This window comes from Thalassophryne amazonica, chromosome 9 (genome assembly GCF_902500255.1).
Source record: "Thalassophryne amazonica chromosome 9, fThaAma1.1, whole genome shotgun sequence".
In the NCBI taxonomy this organism is placed as follows: Eukaryota; Metazoa; Chordata; class Actinopteri; order Batrachoidiformes; family Batrachoididae; genus Thalassophryne; species Thalassophryne amazonica.
Window position 1 is genome coordinate 63,991,643 of NC_047111.1, and position 14,967 is coordinate 64,006,609.

Here is a 14,967-nt window from a genome sequence, read left to right on the forward strand (position 1 = left end):
AAATTATCTGTATGTACCTTCATGAAGGCTTCTCTTGATTGAAGACTTTGACAAGGACATGCCTAAGTCTTCCAGGATGGTCTTGCCTTGAAAAGACATTACAGTTGTCTTCTGTGGTCTTCTAGGCCTTCAGGAGCTGCTTCACTCTCCAGTGACTGCTTTCTTGTTAAGAATGTGCCAAATTGTTGGATTGCCACTTCTAAATATTTTGCTATCTGTCTGATATGTTTATTTCTTTTTGCAGACTAATCATAGCCTCTTTCACTTTGGCTCTCATACTGAGAGTTACAATTAACACCTACCAACTGCAAATTCCACACTGAGAATCAGCTTCATGATGAAGTGGTGTAGAGGAGGATTTTCTGAAAACAAGGACACCTGAAAGTTCAGCTAAAATTTGCCAGAAGGTGCATCTGAGCGCCTTGGGGCAACTGTTTGTTGTGATTTGGCGCTATATAAGAAAAAAGTTGATTGATTGATCTGAGATGCAAGCCTAGATCTGATGATTTGGTGAAAGAAAATTCTCCTGTATACCTCTTCATCATGAAGCTATAGAACTGATGATACAAAATGCAAAACATACACTATTCACAATTTCTCCAATCACAGCCACATAAGCCACATAATTTCTTCTGGGTTGTCTGGGTGTCTTTCCTCACTCTTGTCCTTCTTGCACACTCACTGAGTTTTTGAGAACTGTATACTCCATACAGACTTATTATAGAGTGCCATACTGTTTATATTTCTTCATAACTATTGTAAATAAAGTCCAAGACATATTCAGTGACTTGGAAATGTTTATGTATCCATTCCCTGACTTGTCTTAAGAAAACCTGCAATACAACTGATTATTTACAGGTATTATACCACATTACTTATGCAACCCATCAACTTGGCTTTTATATCTTTAATTAATTTATAACAAGTTGTAGAGATTTGCTTTGAGTTTGAGTTTAAGGTAGATAATTTTAGACATTTTTATACTGAGAAGCCTGATTTACTTTTTGTATTTGAAATGGCATAAATAAGTTAAACTGTGTGAAACACCAAGGGGCTGAATACTTTTGCAAGGTGCTGTAGTTAACTGTGTGGCACTTATTTTCAATACTCTCCTCCTTTGTCTCTCTCTTTGCCTTGCTTTCCATTTCTCTCTTCATCTCTCCCCTGTACTGTCTGAGATCTACTCAAACGCCAGTATTTTCCTGAGCAGCCGCTTTCCTCTTTTTCTGTATTTCCTCTCTCCTCCCTCTCTGTCAAAGCAGGCTTGTCCAGAGCACTGAGGTACCTCTGTTCTACAGCTCAGGAAAAGATGAGAACAGCAAAGAAGTTTCCAGCGACACACTTCTGTGATTTTCTGTGCATTTCTATGAGCTCACATTGACTTTTTTCTCTCTTTTTTTTTTTTTTTTTTAAGAGTTTCTCACCTCCTAGCGTTACGTTGCCGTGAAGAAAGCGGCCTTGGTAGATCAGCCTCAGGATGTTCGGACTGCTGACCTGCTCTTCCTCCCAGTCTGGAAATAAAGAAAGGTGGCACACATGAAGAGAGTTAGGGAGCATAAACAAGGTCAAGAACGTAGTTTGATACTTTAACATTTCTTGCTTATCATCTTATCTCCTTTTCCACTTGCTCTGAAAGCTGCACAACATTCCACTCTAGCAATAGTATGGGGAACAGAACACAGTCATGAATAGAGAAAAGCTGCATCATATTTCTGCACACACCTAACTTCCACTGCTTCAGTGAGGAAACAATAGATGACTTTTGACATTGCCACATAAGTACACAGAAAATGAAACTGTCATACAGCGGCACTGCAAAGTATCCTTTAGGGGAGGTATGTGGAACACTTCAGTTTGCAAGTACCTCATTTTGAGAACTCTTGTTACAATATTGAAGTACATGAAATCCTGTCTGTAGAAGTCGCAGAACAAATCACCAGAAGGACCAGAAGCTCTGGATCTGTCTGATATAGGATAATGTGCATGCACGTTCGCTTTCCTTTTTGTCTCTCTTCTTTAAAACACACATTTCTCATCTCCTGACTATGCCACAAAAAAAACCTTGAGAACAGGACAAAATACATTACTCTGTCCCATCTCGTTTAACCCTTTGTGACCTATTTGTGCTTGTAATCTATTTACTCTTAAATGGCTCATTCAAAAATAGACTTAACACTGAACATATGTTAAACGAGTCATTTACTTTGTACCAACTGCAAGCGCGTGCGCGCACACACAAACACATATACGAGGTCTATTAGAAAAGTATCCGACCTTATTATTTTTTTCAAAAACCATATGGATTTGAATCACGTGTGATTACATCAGACATGCTTGAACCCTCGTGGGCATGCAAGAGTTTTTTCACGCCTGTCGGTTACGTCATTCGCCTGTGGGCAGTCTTTGAGTGAGGAGTCGTCCACCCGCTCGTCGATTTTTTTCATTGTTTAGGAATGGCTGAGAGACTGTTGCTTTGTTTGATAAAAATTTTTTCAAAACTGTAAGGCACAACTGAGTGGACACCATTCAATAAATTCAGCTGGTTTTCGGTAAAAATTTTAACAGCTGATGAGAGATTTTGGTCTGGTAGTGTCGCTTTAAGGACGGTCCACGGCGCCTGACGGCGATCTGTGCTTCGAGGCGGCAGCGTCTCGCCGTTTCAAGTTGAAAACTTCCACATTTCAGGCTCTGTTGACGCAGTAAGTCGTCAGAGAACAGAGAACTTTCAGAAGAAGTCGGCATGAGGAGTTTATTCGGACATTCCATTGTTAACGGTCATTTTGTAATGAAAGAACGTGCGGGCAGAGTCGCATGTCGGGCTGGACCCGACCGCGGGGGGTCGCGACAGGAAAAACACCTCCGTTGGAAACCTTAACGGGCAAGTTGGAACATGCCCAAGCTGTTAAACAATTTCTCAGTTACTCACTTGTTGAAAGCCATTAAAAGACGCCTGAATTCTACAAATGGTTTTCAAATTCCTCATGCCGGCCTCTTCTGAATCTTCTCTGTTCTCTCACGATGTCCTGGGTGAATTAAGCCTTAAATTAGGATGTTTTCATCTCGAAACAGGCCGACGACAGTGCCTGGAAGCGCTGCAGGACGTCCCGCTCCGTGGGAAGTCCTTACACCGACAGAAACACCCCATAATCTCTCATCAGCCGTTAAACTTTTCACAAAAAACCAGCTTAATTTCTCGAATAGTGTCCACTCGGATATTCCTCACAGGTCCAGAAAAAATTTTGATAAAGCAACGCGCGCCGTCTCGAGCAGCGTGTGAAACAAAGGAATTCAGCCGAGAGGGCGGGACCACATCTCACTTAAGGCCTGCCCACAGGGAAATGACGTCACCGACGCGTGAAAAAACTCATGCATGCGCACGAGGGTTCAAGCATGATTGGTGTAATCGCATGTCATTCAAATCCATATAGTTAAAAAAAAAAATAAAAGGGTCGGTTTATTATCTAAGAGACCTCGTACACACACATCTTTTAAATGTTCAATTTCAAGAAAATGAGTTGGTGTAAAGTTTAAACCTTCTCAGGAAGTGGTGGCCTAAAAGAAGTGGGTTTGTTGCCAGCAGGTCAGAGGTTCAATTCCTCGATCAGACAGGAAAATCACTAAGTCGCCCTTGAGCAAGGCCCTTAATTCCAAAATTGTTGCCAGTCAGCGCCGCCGTTCGGCATAAGCAGACTACGCAGCCTGTGTGGGGCACCAACCATGTTGCACTAGTTTGCAGGGCCTCCAATTGACTGAAAAATGTGTTGAAATGATTACATTATTACCAGTGATGCCGGTAATGCGTTACAAAAAAAAGTGGTTAGATTAGAGTAACGCGTAATCTAACGAATTAATCTTTCCAAAGGAGTAATCAGATTAAAGTTACTTCTCCAAGTCACTGTGCGTTACTATTATTTTTACATTGTGGCTCGACAGCAGCATTAAACTTGGTCCGTGGGCAGGAGGTCGGGGCTCGACTGAACTGCCCACTTTAAGCGAGCTGTGAGCTTTTCATCAGCTACGACTCGTCCTCATCTCTTAAAGCGCTGTGACAACAGCACACCTGCACTGAGCTTTACAAAGTCATTTTTATGCTTTATTTTTCTCCTTTATTTAGAATTCTGAGCTGAGCCGCTCCGTATCGTCTCGTTAAAAACAGCTGATCCTCCACGACGCGTCAACAACTAACACTATTTTCCACTCAAATGCACCTAAACTCTCTGAGGACCACATGATGTGAAAACGCAATAAAACTTTCTTACCTGTAAATCTGGTCATGTTTTATGCATAAATAAATGTTATCCATTCTTTGTGCTCAAACGCCAAAGCAGGGGCGAATCCAGATGGAATGGGGGCTGGGGCAGGGATGTGTCCCCCTCACAACACCCCTAGATTAAAGGTCCAGTTTTGAAGCCGTTTTTTTACTACAACTACTAATACTACTTAAAATAATAATAATTTTGACAAGTAAAATGTTTATAGAGAATTTCAATGTTAGAAAAATGTTAGAATTTAATAGTTACATTTATAAAAAATGTAGGTTAGAAATTGCAAGTTTTACTGTTACAGTGCTGTCAACAGTTAAATATGAGGTCAAGAAAGATTATTTTACTTTTTATAAAACAAGTATTTATTTTCACTGAAGCCAAGAAAGGGTGACTATAAAGTGAGTTTTGGCAAAACAGGTATCATTGTCATGTTGAGGTGGCAGAGGGTTGTTGTCGGCAGCTGGGGAAAGTAACTAAAAAAGTAACTAGTAATCTAACTTAGTTACTTTTACAATTGAGTAATCAGTAAAGTAACTAACTTACTTTTTCAAGGAGTAATCAGTAATCAGTAACTGGATTACTTTATCAAAGTAACTGTGGCAACACTGATTATTACATTTCAAAATCAATATGAATTATTTATGAATAGGCCCATCGTTTTTTCTTTAAACATTGTGTAGGCCCCTACCCCATTACTTAATTAGGGCAAATTAACTGTTTTTTTGCCTAATATAAAGCCCCCATCCACCCCCGCCCTGATTCCCTGAAATGGTACAGCCCTGTTTGTGTCTTTCTCTGTTCGCTGTGTCGCCTAACCAGGGTTGCCAGATGTGACGATTTCCAGTCCAATAAATGCTCAAAAATGCATGGAGGCACTAAATCCTGCGCAATTTGAACTGATTTTTTAAATGTGTGTGGCAATTCTATACAAAAAAACTCGTCCAGTGCCATATTTTTACCCTAAACAAACCAACTGGATTGGAAAACACCCAATCTGGCAACCCTGCGCCTAACTGAAGTAGCACTGCTAGCCCACATTCGATTCTGACACAAGACGACAAGTTGCCACTATGCCACAATTAAACAATGAAGCGACAGCAGGAGTCTGGAGCTGAAAAACGGAGGAAAAAGAAACAAAAAGATGATGCTCGTGCATCCCTTGCTGGTAAGTACGTGTTAAAGGTTTAAATTGTTTTGATTACTTAATGTTCAGTGGTGCTGCTTAAGCTAGGTTGTGTTGGCTTTGCTGATTTGATGTAGCTTTAAATGCTAAACTTAAACGCTTTAATAAATAGTAACGGTTTGAGTAGAACTTTTGTGTGTGTGTGTGTGTGTGTGGGGGGGGGGGGGGGGGGCCTCCCTGACCAGTTATGCTTAGGGCCTCCAAAACCTTAGCAGCGGCCCTGTTCCCAGTACTTGGTTAAGCGCTATGTATGGCAGCACCTTGACATCTGCAGCAGCTTTGAGTTAAAAAAAAAAAAAAAAAAAAAAAAAAAAAAAGCAGCTTTCTTTGTCTTGCTGCATCTCACAGTGTGGTGGCGATACAACAAATGAGCAGCGCATCTGCGCAGTTACTCTTTGCTTTTCCTTCAAAGTCTGTGCAAATCCTTTGGCAGAGTTACCGCAGCTTACAAACAGAGCAGCACACCCTTGACAATAAAAAAAAAAAATTACGTTACTGTTAATATATGTCCAGAGTCTCTTTCTGAGGATGGCACAACATAAGCATAAAACCTGCTTACCTGTCAAAGAGGTCGTGCTTTCCACATAAATGCACGTTTTCCATTGATCATGCTCACAGACCATGCAAACCAGGGGCTTATCCAGATGGAAAAAAGACCCAATGACCCCCCTCCCACAACACCCTTAGAGTAAAGGCCCACTTTTGAAGACATTTTTGTCATACTACTACTACTAGTAGTAGTAGTAGTAGTAGTAATAATAATATAATAATATTTTTACCAACTAAAATGTTTAATCAGTATTACTCTTGGCCTACGTTTTACTACAGTTCTGCACTCAGTAGAATTGATGAGCCATATCAAATGTGTTTACTTAATTTAACTTTTCTGTGCAACTGAAGTGGGATGTGAAGCAGTATCTTTCTGAAAGCAATATCTAAGCAAGGGCATAACTGGGTGTGTTTGGGGTTCTAGCTTTAACGTCAGGTCAGTTAGGGTGAGAGAAGCCATAACAATGAAACTGATAAACTGATAAAGGCTCTTGCAGTTCCTGTAGGTTGTGATGTAAATTTTTGGAAATGGTGAAGTCCAAGTAAAGGATAAAATGTGCAAAAGAAAATACTAATGCAACACACATTAAGCAGTATATCTAAAGTATTAAAAAAGGTGGGTTATACACGAACACCACAGATTAGAATTTATGAATGCATTGAAACTAAAATTTATTCGCAGTATTAATCACATAAATCCAGTATCGGACATCCAGTGTATCATATTTCATAAAGTTTTAATGTCAGGGTTGGAGTTTTTGTTTGGTTTTCTGTTTTTTTGTTTATTTTGTTTTTTGGTCTGTTAGTTATTTTGCATTTCATTGCTTTTGGTCTGTTTATTGTCTTGATGGGTTTCTCTGCTTGGGTCTGCCTGTCTGTTTCTCTTGTTTCTCTTTTGGTTCTTGGTGATGGGTGTTTCTCTCTCTCTCTGGCAATGTTCTTGTTCTGGTGCTTTCCATGCACACCTGTTTCTGATTTGCTGATTACCACCTGGGGTTACATAAGCTCACTGAATGTTAGTCTCTCGCCAGTTTTTTGTGCCTTGTGCCCACATTCCAGCTCTGTTCCTGCGTTCGTATTCCTGCCTGCCTCATAGTGTATACCTGACCTCCTGCCTGTTGCCTCAACTACGCCGTTTGCCTGATGTTTTCTTTGTACTGCTGCTTTTTCTGGACTGCTTACTCGTGTGCCGACCTTTGCTATCCACCACAGTAAAGCCTTCTAAAAACCAGAGATGTTTGTATGAGCCATGCATTTGTATCCTGCAATTCCTGACCATCCAGCCTGATATTTAAGAAACAAGACAGAACCCTAGCTTGTGACGATATTTATTATTCTGATATATTTTGTTATTTGTGTTGATGTTACGATATGGGGTCTCCACCATATTTTGGTGCACAATAATATGGGGCCCCATGTGACTTTGGGTCACTAGTCTTCAGTCCAAGGAAGACCATGCATTAATATGCCCCCTGGCTCTTTTATTGACTGGCTCCAACCTTCATTATATTTTAGTCTCAGATATGATGCAGCTTCTTATTCTACATTTGAAGAAACAGTGAGATCTGTGAAGAATTAATGGTAAAAATTTCATTTACAGAGTTTCATGAGCTGCACAGTAGTTCAAAGTGCTCTGTGTCAACATCCTCCATGTACGTTGTTACGACTGATTTCTATTTAATCCACTAGATTGCGGATGCAGTCTGTGAGCTGTTGCCAGCAGCCGCCATCTTGCTGAGAGTTAGTTCGCATCGTCAAACATTAGATTAAATAGACATCTATGATGTGCTGACTTACACTTGGGTTAAAGTGATCTGAACATGCAGTTCGGGTGCAGTGACAAGCTGACAAAGGATTGTAAGCTGTTAAATAAACGTTAAATAATAATACAACCCCAATTCCAATGAAGTTGGGACGTTGTGTAAAACTTAAATAAAAACAGAATACAATGATTTGCAAATCCTCTTCAACTGATATTCAATTGAATACACCACAAAGACAAGATATTTAATGTTCAAACTGATAGACTGTTTTGTTTTTGTGCAAATATTTCCTAATGGATGACTGAAACATGTTTCAAAAAGGTTGGGACGGGGCAACAAAAGACTGGGAAAGTTGATGAATGTTCAAAGAACACCTAATTGGAAACAGGTGAGTATCATGATTGGGTATAAAAGGAGCATCCCCAAAAGACTGAGCTGTTCACAAGCAAATATGGGGCGAGGATCACCACTTTGTGAACAACTGCATGAAAAAAATAGTCTAACAGTTTAAGAGCAATGTTTCTCAATGTTCAATTGCAAGGAATTTAGGGATTCCATCATCTACAGTCCATAATATAATCAGAAGATTCAGAGAATCTGCAGAACTTTCTACACGTAAGCGGCAAGGCTGAAAACCAACACTGAATGCCCCGCCCTTTGACCCCTCAGGCAGCACTACATTAAAAACTGACATCATTGTGTAAAGGATCTTACCGCGTGGGCTCAGAAACACTTCAGAAAACCATTGTCAGTTAACACAGTTCATCGCTACATCTACAAGTGCAAGTTAAAACTCTACCATGCAACGCGAAAGCCATACATCAACAACATCCAGAAACGCTGCCGCCTTCTTTGGGCCCGAGCTCATTTAGAATGGACAGACGCAAAGTGGAAAATTGTGCTGTGGTCTGATGAATCCACATTTCAATTTGTTTTTGGAAATCATGGACGTTGTGTCCAAAGAGGAAAAAGACCATCCAGATTGTTACCAGCACAAAGTTAAAAAGCCCACATCTGTGATGGTATGGGGGTGTGTTCGTGCCCATGACATGGGCAACTTACACATCTGTGATGGCACCATCAATGCTGAAAGATACATCCAGGTTTTGGACCAACACATGCTGCCATCCAAGCAATGTCTTTTTCAGGGACGTCCCTGTTTATTTCAGCAAGACAATGCTAAGCCACATTCTGCACATGTTACAACAGCATGGCTTCGTAGTAAAAGTGTGCAGGTACTAGACTGGCCTGCCTGCAGTCCAGACTTGTCGCCCACTGAAAATGTGTGGCGCATTATAAAGCCCAAAAATACGACAACGGAGACCAAGTCGTATATCAAGCAAGAATGGGAAAGAATTCCACCTACAAAGCTTCAACAATTAGTGTCCTCAGTTCCCAAACGTTTATTTAGTATTGTTAGAAGGAAAGGTGATGTAACACAGTGGTAAACATACCACTGTCCCAGCTTTTTGGAAACATGTTGCAGGCATCCATTTCAAAATGAGCAAATATTTGCACAAAAACAATAAAGTTTATCAATCTGAACATTAAATATCTTGTCTTTGTGGTGTATTCAAATGAATATAGGTTGAAGAGGATTTGCAAATCACTGTAATCTGTTTTTATTTACATTTTACACAACGTCCGAACTTCATTGGAATTGGGGTTGTAAATTGTGGAGTGAGCTTTCATAAGTGCATATTATATGTAATATTAATGATGTAGGGAAATAACTAGAATTGCTGAATAAAGGTTAGAAAATTATTTATTTTGTTGTGTTGATCTGTATTTTGTTAAAGTCACGACTTCAGTTTTATTGCCTGAATGCTTTGTCATGATAAATATGAATTTATTACAGTTTGGAATGAGGCTGTCACATAACAAAATGTGGATAAAGTGAAGCGCTGCGAATAGTTTCCGGTTGGACTGTAGTACCCAAACACAGAAGGCAGCCAGGTTCAATAACAGCATTTTCCTACTCCATGACAGCCTCATGCATTTGAATTCATGATCAAAAGCCAAAAATTTCTGTCTGCTCAAATGCTGCTAATGAAGGCTCCCAATCTGTAAATGAGCAATTTAGGGAAAAGCCAAGAAATTAAATGAAGAACCACAAAGTCCAGCTGCATTTATTAAGCAGACATGAATGAGAAACATTTCCATTATTGTACTAGCACCTCTGTTTCAAGTGAAGACTGATCGTGAAATGACTTATTGCACAAAAATGAAACCCCCCAAAAATCTTTCATTTCTGGTGGCACTATGAAGCATACAGAATAAGTATGTTTTGTAGGACACATTGCAAAATGAGAGACAGGCTGAAGGCAAATAATATGAGGTGTGGCTTTGGAACAGACAAAGACAAAACTGAAAACATTAAATGAGAGACAGCGACGGGAGTTGCAGTCTGGCAACCAGATGTTTGACTCAAAGTGCCTGTTTCTGATTGTTACAAGCAGTGTTGCCACAGTTACTTTGAAAAAGTAATCCAATTACTGATTACTGATTACTCCTTGAAAAAGTAACTTAGTTACTTTACTGATTACTCAATTGTAAAAGTAACTAAGTTAGATTACTAGTTACTTTTTTAGTTACTTTCCCCAGCTGCCGACAACAACCCACGTCAACATGACAATGATACCTGTTTTGCCAAAACTCACTTTATAGTCACCCTTTCTTGACTTCAATGAAAATAAATACTTGTTTTATAAAAAGTAAAATAAAGACCTCTTTCTTGACCTCATATTTAACTGTTGACAGCACTGTAACAGTAAAACTTGCAATTTCAAACCTACATTGTTTATAAATGTAACTATTAAATTCTAACATTTTTCTAACATTTAAATTCTCTCTAAACATTTTACTTGTCGAAATTATTATTATTTTAAGCAATATTAGTAGTTGTAGTAAAAAAACGGCTTCAAAACTGGACCTTTAATCTAGGGGTGTTTGGTGGGCACATCCCTCCCCCACGCCCCCATCCCATCTGGATTCTCCCCTGCTTTGTTGTTTGAGCACAAAGAATGGATAACATTTATTTATGCATAAAACAGGACCAGATTTACAGGTAAGAAAGTTTTATTGCGTTTTCACATCATGTGGTCCTCAGAAAGAGAGTTTAGGTGCATTTGAGTGGAAAATAGTGTTAGTTGTTGACGCGTCGCCGAGGATCAGCTGTTTTTAACGAGACGATACGGAGCAGCTCAGCTCAGAATTCTAAATAAAGGAGGAAAAAAGTATAAAAATGTCTTCGTAAAGATCAGTGCAGGTGTGCTGATCACCGCCCTTTAAGAGGCGAGGACGAGTTGAGCAGCTGCAAAAAAACGCGGATGAAAAGCTCACAGCTCGCTTAAAGTGGGACGTTCAGTCGAACCCCGAGGTCTGGTAACTGACTTGACCATTTAAGAACATTCCATTTCTTTGGCAGCATGTTTTCGGTCATTCATCTGTACTGTGAAGCATTATTCTGTCAGTTTGGCAGCATTTTGCTACATCTGAGTAGATAGTATAACCATATGCACTTCAGAATTCATGAAACTACTTCCATCAGCTGTCACATAATCAACAAACACCAGTGACCTTGTTCCATTGGCACAATCTGAACAAACTGTAGTAAATGGACTGCATTTATATAGCGCTTTTCCATCTGCATCAGACTCTCAAAGCGCTTTACAATTATGCCTCACATTCACCCTGATGTCAGGGTGCTGCCATACAAGGCGCTCACTACCGGGAGCAATAGGGGATTAAAGACCTTATTGATTTTCCAGTCAGGCGGGGATTTGAACCCAGGATATTCTGGTCTCAAGCCCAACACCTTAACCACTAGACCACCACCTCCCCTGTAGTAGGTGCTGTCAGATCAGCAGCACAACAGTTTAAAATTTATTCTTGTAATGGTTCTACTACACCTGGAAACCCCTGACCAGGGAACCACATTGATAAAAAGTTCAAAGCATCTGTAATGGCATCTGCTGGAACTGCGGCAGTCAAAACACACATGAAAGATGGTCTGTTCTACAACAGGGTGTGTGAGTGGAAACAGGCTGGTTGAGTAGTCATGGACACAGGCAGGAGTTAGGTATACAGGAAGGGAGTCTGGGTGGCAAACGTGTCCATGAGGTCAGTAGCAATAAGATAACCAGATGAACTGGCAGAGGGTCCTTAAACATACCAGATAGTCAGTTCATTAACCGGAAAAGCTATGCTTGAAGCCGAAGACGGACATGAAATGCAAGAAAGCAGGCATGGAAGCTAGACAATCTGGCACTGGACTGAGGGGCTGTGAACAGCTTTATAGTGTGTGACTCAGTCACTGAGGAAATGAGTGAGCCCATGAAACTGGAAGCCCATGTGCCCATGAACAAGAAGTAAAGTAGAGGATAAGCACCAAGACTATTTGGAATAAAAGCACCATGGCAGACAATCACTAGGAAACACAATTACAGGTAAATCATTCAGAGTAAAAAAATATTAATTAAACAATAACAAGAGAGCAGAACAGACACCAGAGGTGTGATTAAAAAATTGAACTGTGATAATTGTAACATGGGTATAGCCTTAGTCGGGGAGTAAGGTGTAACACAAAAGGGAAGCGTATTTACTGAAATGTCACATTTCTGCATGTTCTAATGACAAAGTGAAAGCACAGTACATGATAATTACCCTTACCAAATATATACACAGTCTAATAGTGCTGTACAGATTTTTGAGTCATTAGTGGTGTGTTTGAATGTGACCTCATCTCTCCCAATATCTTATAGCTCCTCACATTTCTACTTCATTATGGAAACACACATAAGATACGAGGAGAAAGGAGGCCTGCCAGGCTGCTCAAGGAAGTCCTACCATTATTTAATGCTTCAATCTTAAATATGATCAATCTATCTTTGTTAGTTGGTTATGTACCACAGGCCTTTAAGGTGGCAGTAATTAAACCATTACTTAAAAAGCCATCACTTGACCCAGCTATTTTAGCTAATTATAGGCCAATTTCCAACCTTCCTTTTCTCTCAAAGATTCTTGAGAGGGTAGTTGTAAAACAGCGAACTGATCACCTGCAGAGGAATGGTCTATTTGAAGAGTTTCAGTCAGGTTTTAGAATTCATCATAGTACAGAAACAGCATTAGTGAAGGTTACAAATTATCTTCTTATGGCTTCGGACAATGGACTTATCTCTGTGCTTGTTCTGTTGGACCTCAGTGCTGCTTTTGATACTGTTGACCATAAAATTTTATTACAGAGGTTAGAGCATGTCATAGGTATTAAAGGCACTGCGCTGCGGTGGTTTGAATCATATTTGTCTAATAGATTACAGTTTGTTCATGTAAATGGGGAATCTTCTTCACAGACTAAAGTTAATTATGGAGTTCCACAAGGTTCTGTGCTAGGACCAATTTTATTCACTTTATACATGCTTCCCTTAGGCAGTATTATTAGACGGTATTGCTTAAATTTTCATTGTTACGCAGATGATACCCAGCTTTATCTATCCATGAAGCCAGAGGATACACACCAATTAGCTAAACTGCAGGATTGTCTTACAGACATAAAGACATGGATGACCTCTAATTTCCTGCTTTTAAACTCAGATAAAACTGAAGTTATTGTACTTGGCCCCACAAATCTTAGAAGCATGGTGTCTAACCAGATCGTTACTCTGGATGGCATTTCCCTGATCTCTAGTAATACTGTGAGAAATCTTGGAGTCATTTTTGATCAGGATATGTCATTCAAAGCGCATATTAAACAAATATGTAGGACTGCCTTTTTGCATTTACGCAATATCTCTAAAATCAGAAAGGTCTTGTCTCAGAGTGATGCTGAAAAACTAATTCATGCATTTATTTCCTCTAGGCTGGACTATTGTAATTCATTATTATCAGGTTGTCCTAAAAGTTCCCTAAAAAGCCTTCAGTTGGTTCAGAATGCTGCAGCTAGAGTACTGACGGGGACTAGCAGGAGAGAGCATATCTCACCCGTGTTGGCCTCTCTTCATTGGCTTCCTGTTAATTCTAGAATAGAATTTAAAATTCTTCTTCTTACTTATAAGGTTTTGAATAATCAGGTCCCATCTTATCTTAGGGACCTCGTAGTACCATATTACCCCATTAGAGCGCTTCGTTCTTAGACTGCGGGCTTACTTGTAGTTCCTAGGGTTTGTAAGAGTAGAATGGGAGGCAGAGCCTTCAGCTTTCAGGCTCCTCTCCTGTGGAACCAGCTCCCAATTCAGATCAGGGAGACAGATACCCTCTCTACTTTTAAGATTAGGCTTAAAACTTTCCTTTTCGCTAAGGCTTATAGTTAGGGCTGGATCGGGTGACCCTGGACCATCCCTTGGTTATGCTGCTTTAGACGTAGATTGTGGGGGGGTTCCCATGATGCACTGTTTCTTTCTCTTTTTGCTCCGTATGCATCACTCTGCATTTAATCATTAGTGATCGATCTCTGCCCCCCTTCACGGCATGTCTTTTTCCTGTTTTTTTCCCTCAGCCCCAACCAGTCTCAGCAGAAGACTGCCCCTCCCTGAGCCTGGTTCTGCTGGAGGTTTCTTCCTGTTAAAAGGGAGTTTTTCCTTCCCACTGTTGCCAAGTGCTTGCTCATAGGGGGTCGTTTTGACCGTTGGGGTTTTTCATAATTATTGTATGGCCTTGCCTTGCAATATGGAGCGCCTTGGGGCAACTGTTTGTTGTGATTTGGCGCTATATAAGAAAAAAGTTGATTGATTGATTGAGTTGATACGAGGGCTGTCCATAAAGTATAGGTCCTTTTTATTTTTTTCAAAAACTATATGGATTTCATTCATATGTTTTTACATCAGACATGCATGAACCCTCGTGCGCATGCTTGAGTTTTTCCATGCCTGTCGGTGACGTCATTCGCCTGTGAGCACTCCTTGTGGGAGGAGTCGTCCAGCCCCTCGTCGGAATTCCTTTGTCTGAGAAGTTGCTGAGAGACTGGCGCTTTGTTTGATCAAAATTTTTTCTAAACCTGTGAGACACATCGAAGTGGACATGGTTCGAAAAATTAAGCTGGTTTTCAGTGAAAATTTTAACGGCTGATGAGAGATTTTGAGGTGACACTGTCGCTTTAAGGACTTCCCACGGTGCGAGACGTCGTGCAGCGCTCTCAGGCGGCGTCATCAGCCTGTTTCAAGCTGAAAACCTCCACATTTCAGGCTCTATTGATCCAGGACGTCGTGAGAGA

The 14,967-nt window shown here is 40.3% G+C and overlaps 1 protein-coding gene across 1 annotated transcript in view; it reads right to left on the reverse strand.

The window, feature by feature from the left end:
- ubl3a (ubiquitin-like 3a) overlaps positions 1-14,967 on the reverse strand; it is a 172,187-nt gene that overhangs the window by 13,999 nt on the left and 143,221 nt on the right. The window contains exon 3 of the mRNA XM_034178215.1: positions 1,425-1,511. Coding sequence (XP_034034106.1) covers positions 1,425-1,511 — 87 coding nt within the window. The remainder of the gene's footprint in view (positions 1-1,424; positions 1,512-14,967) is intronic.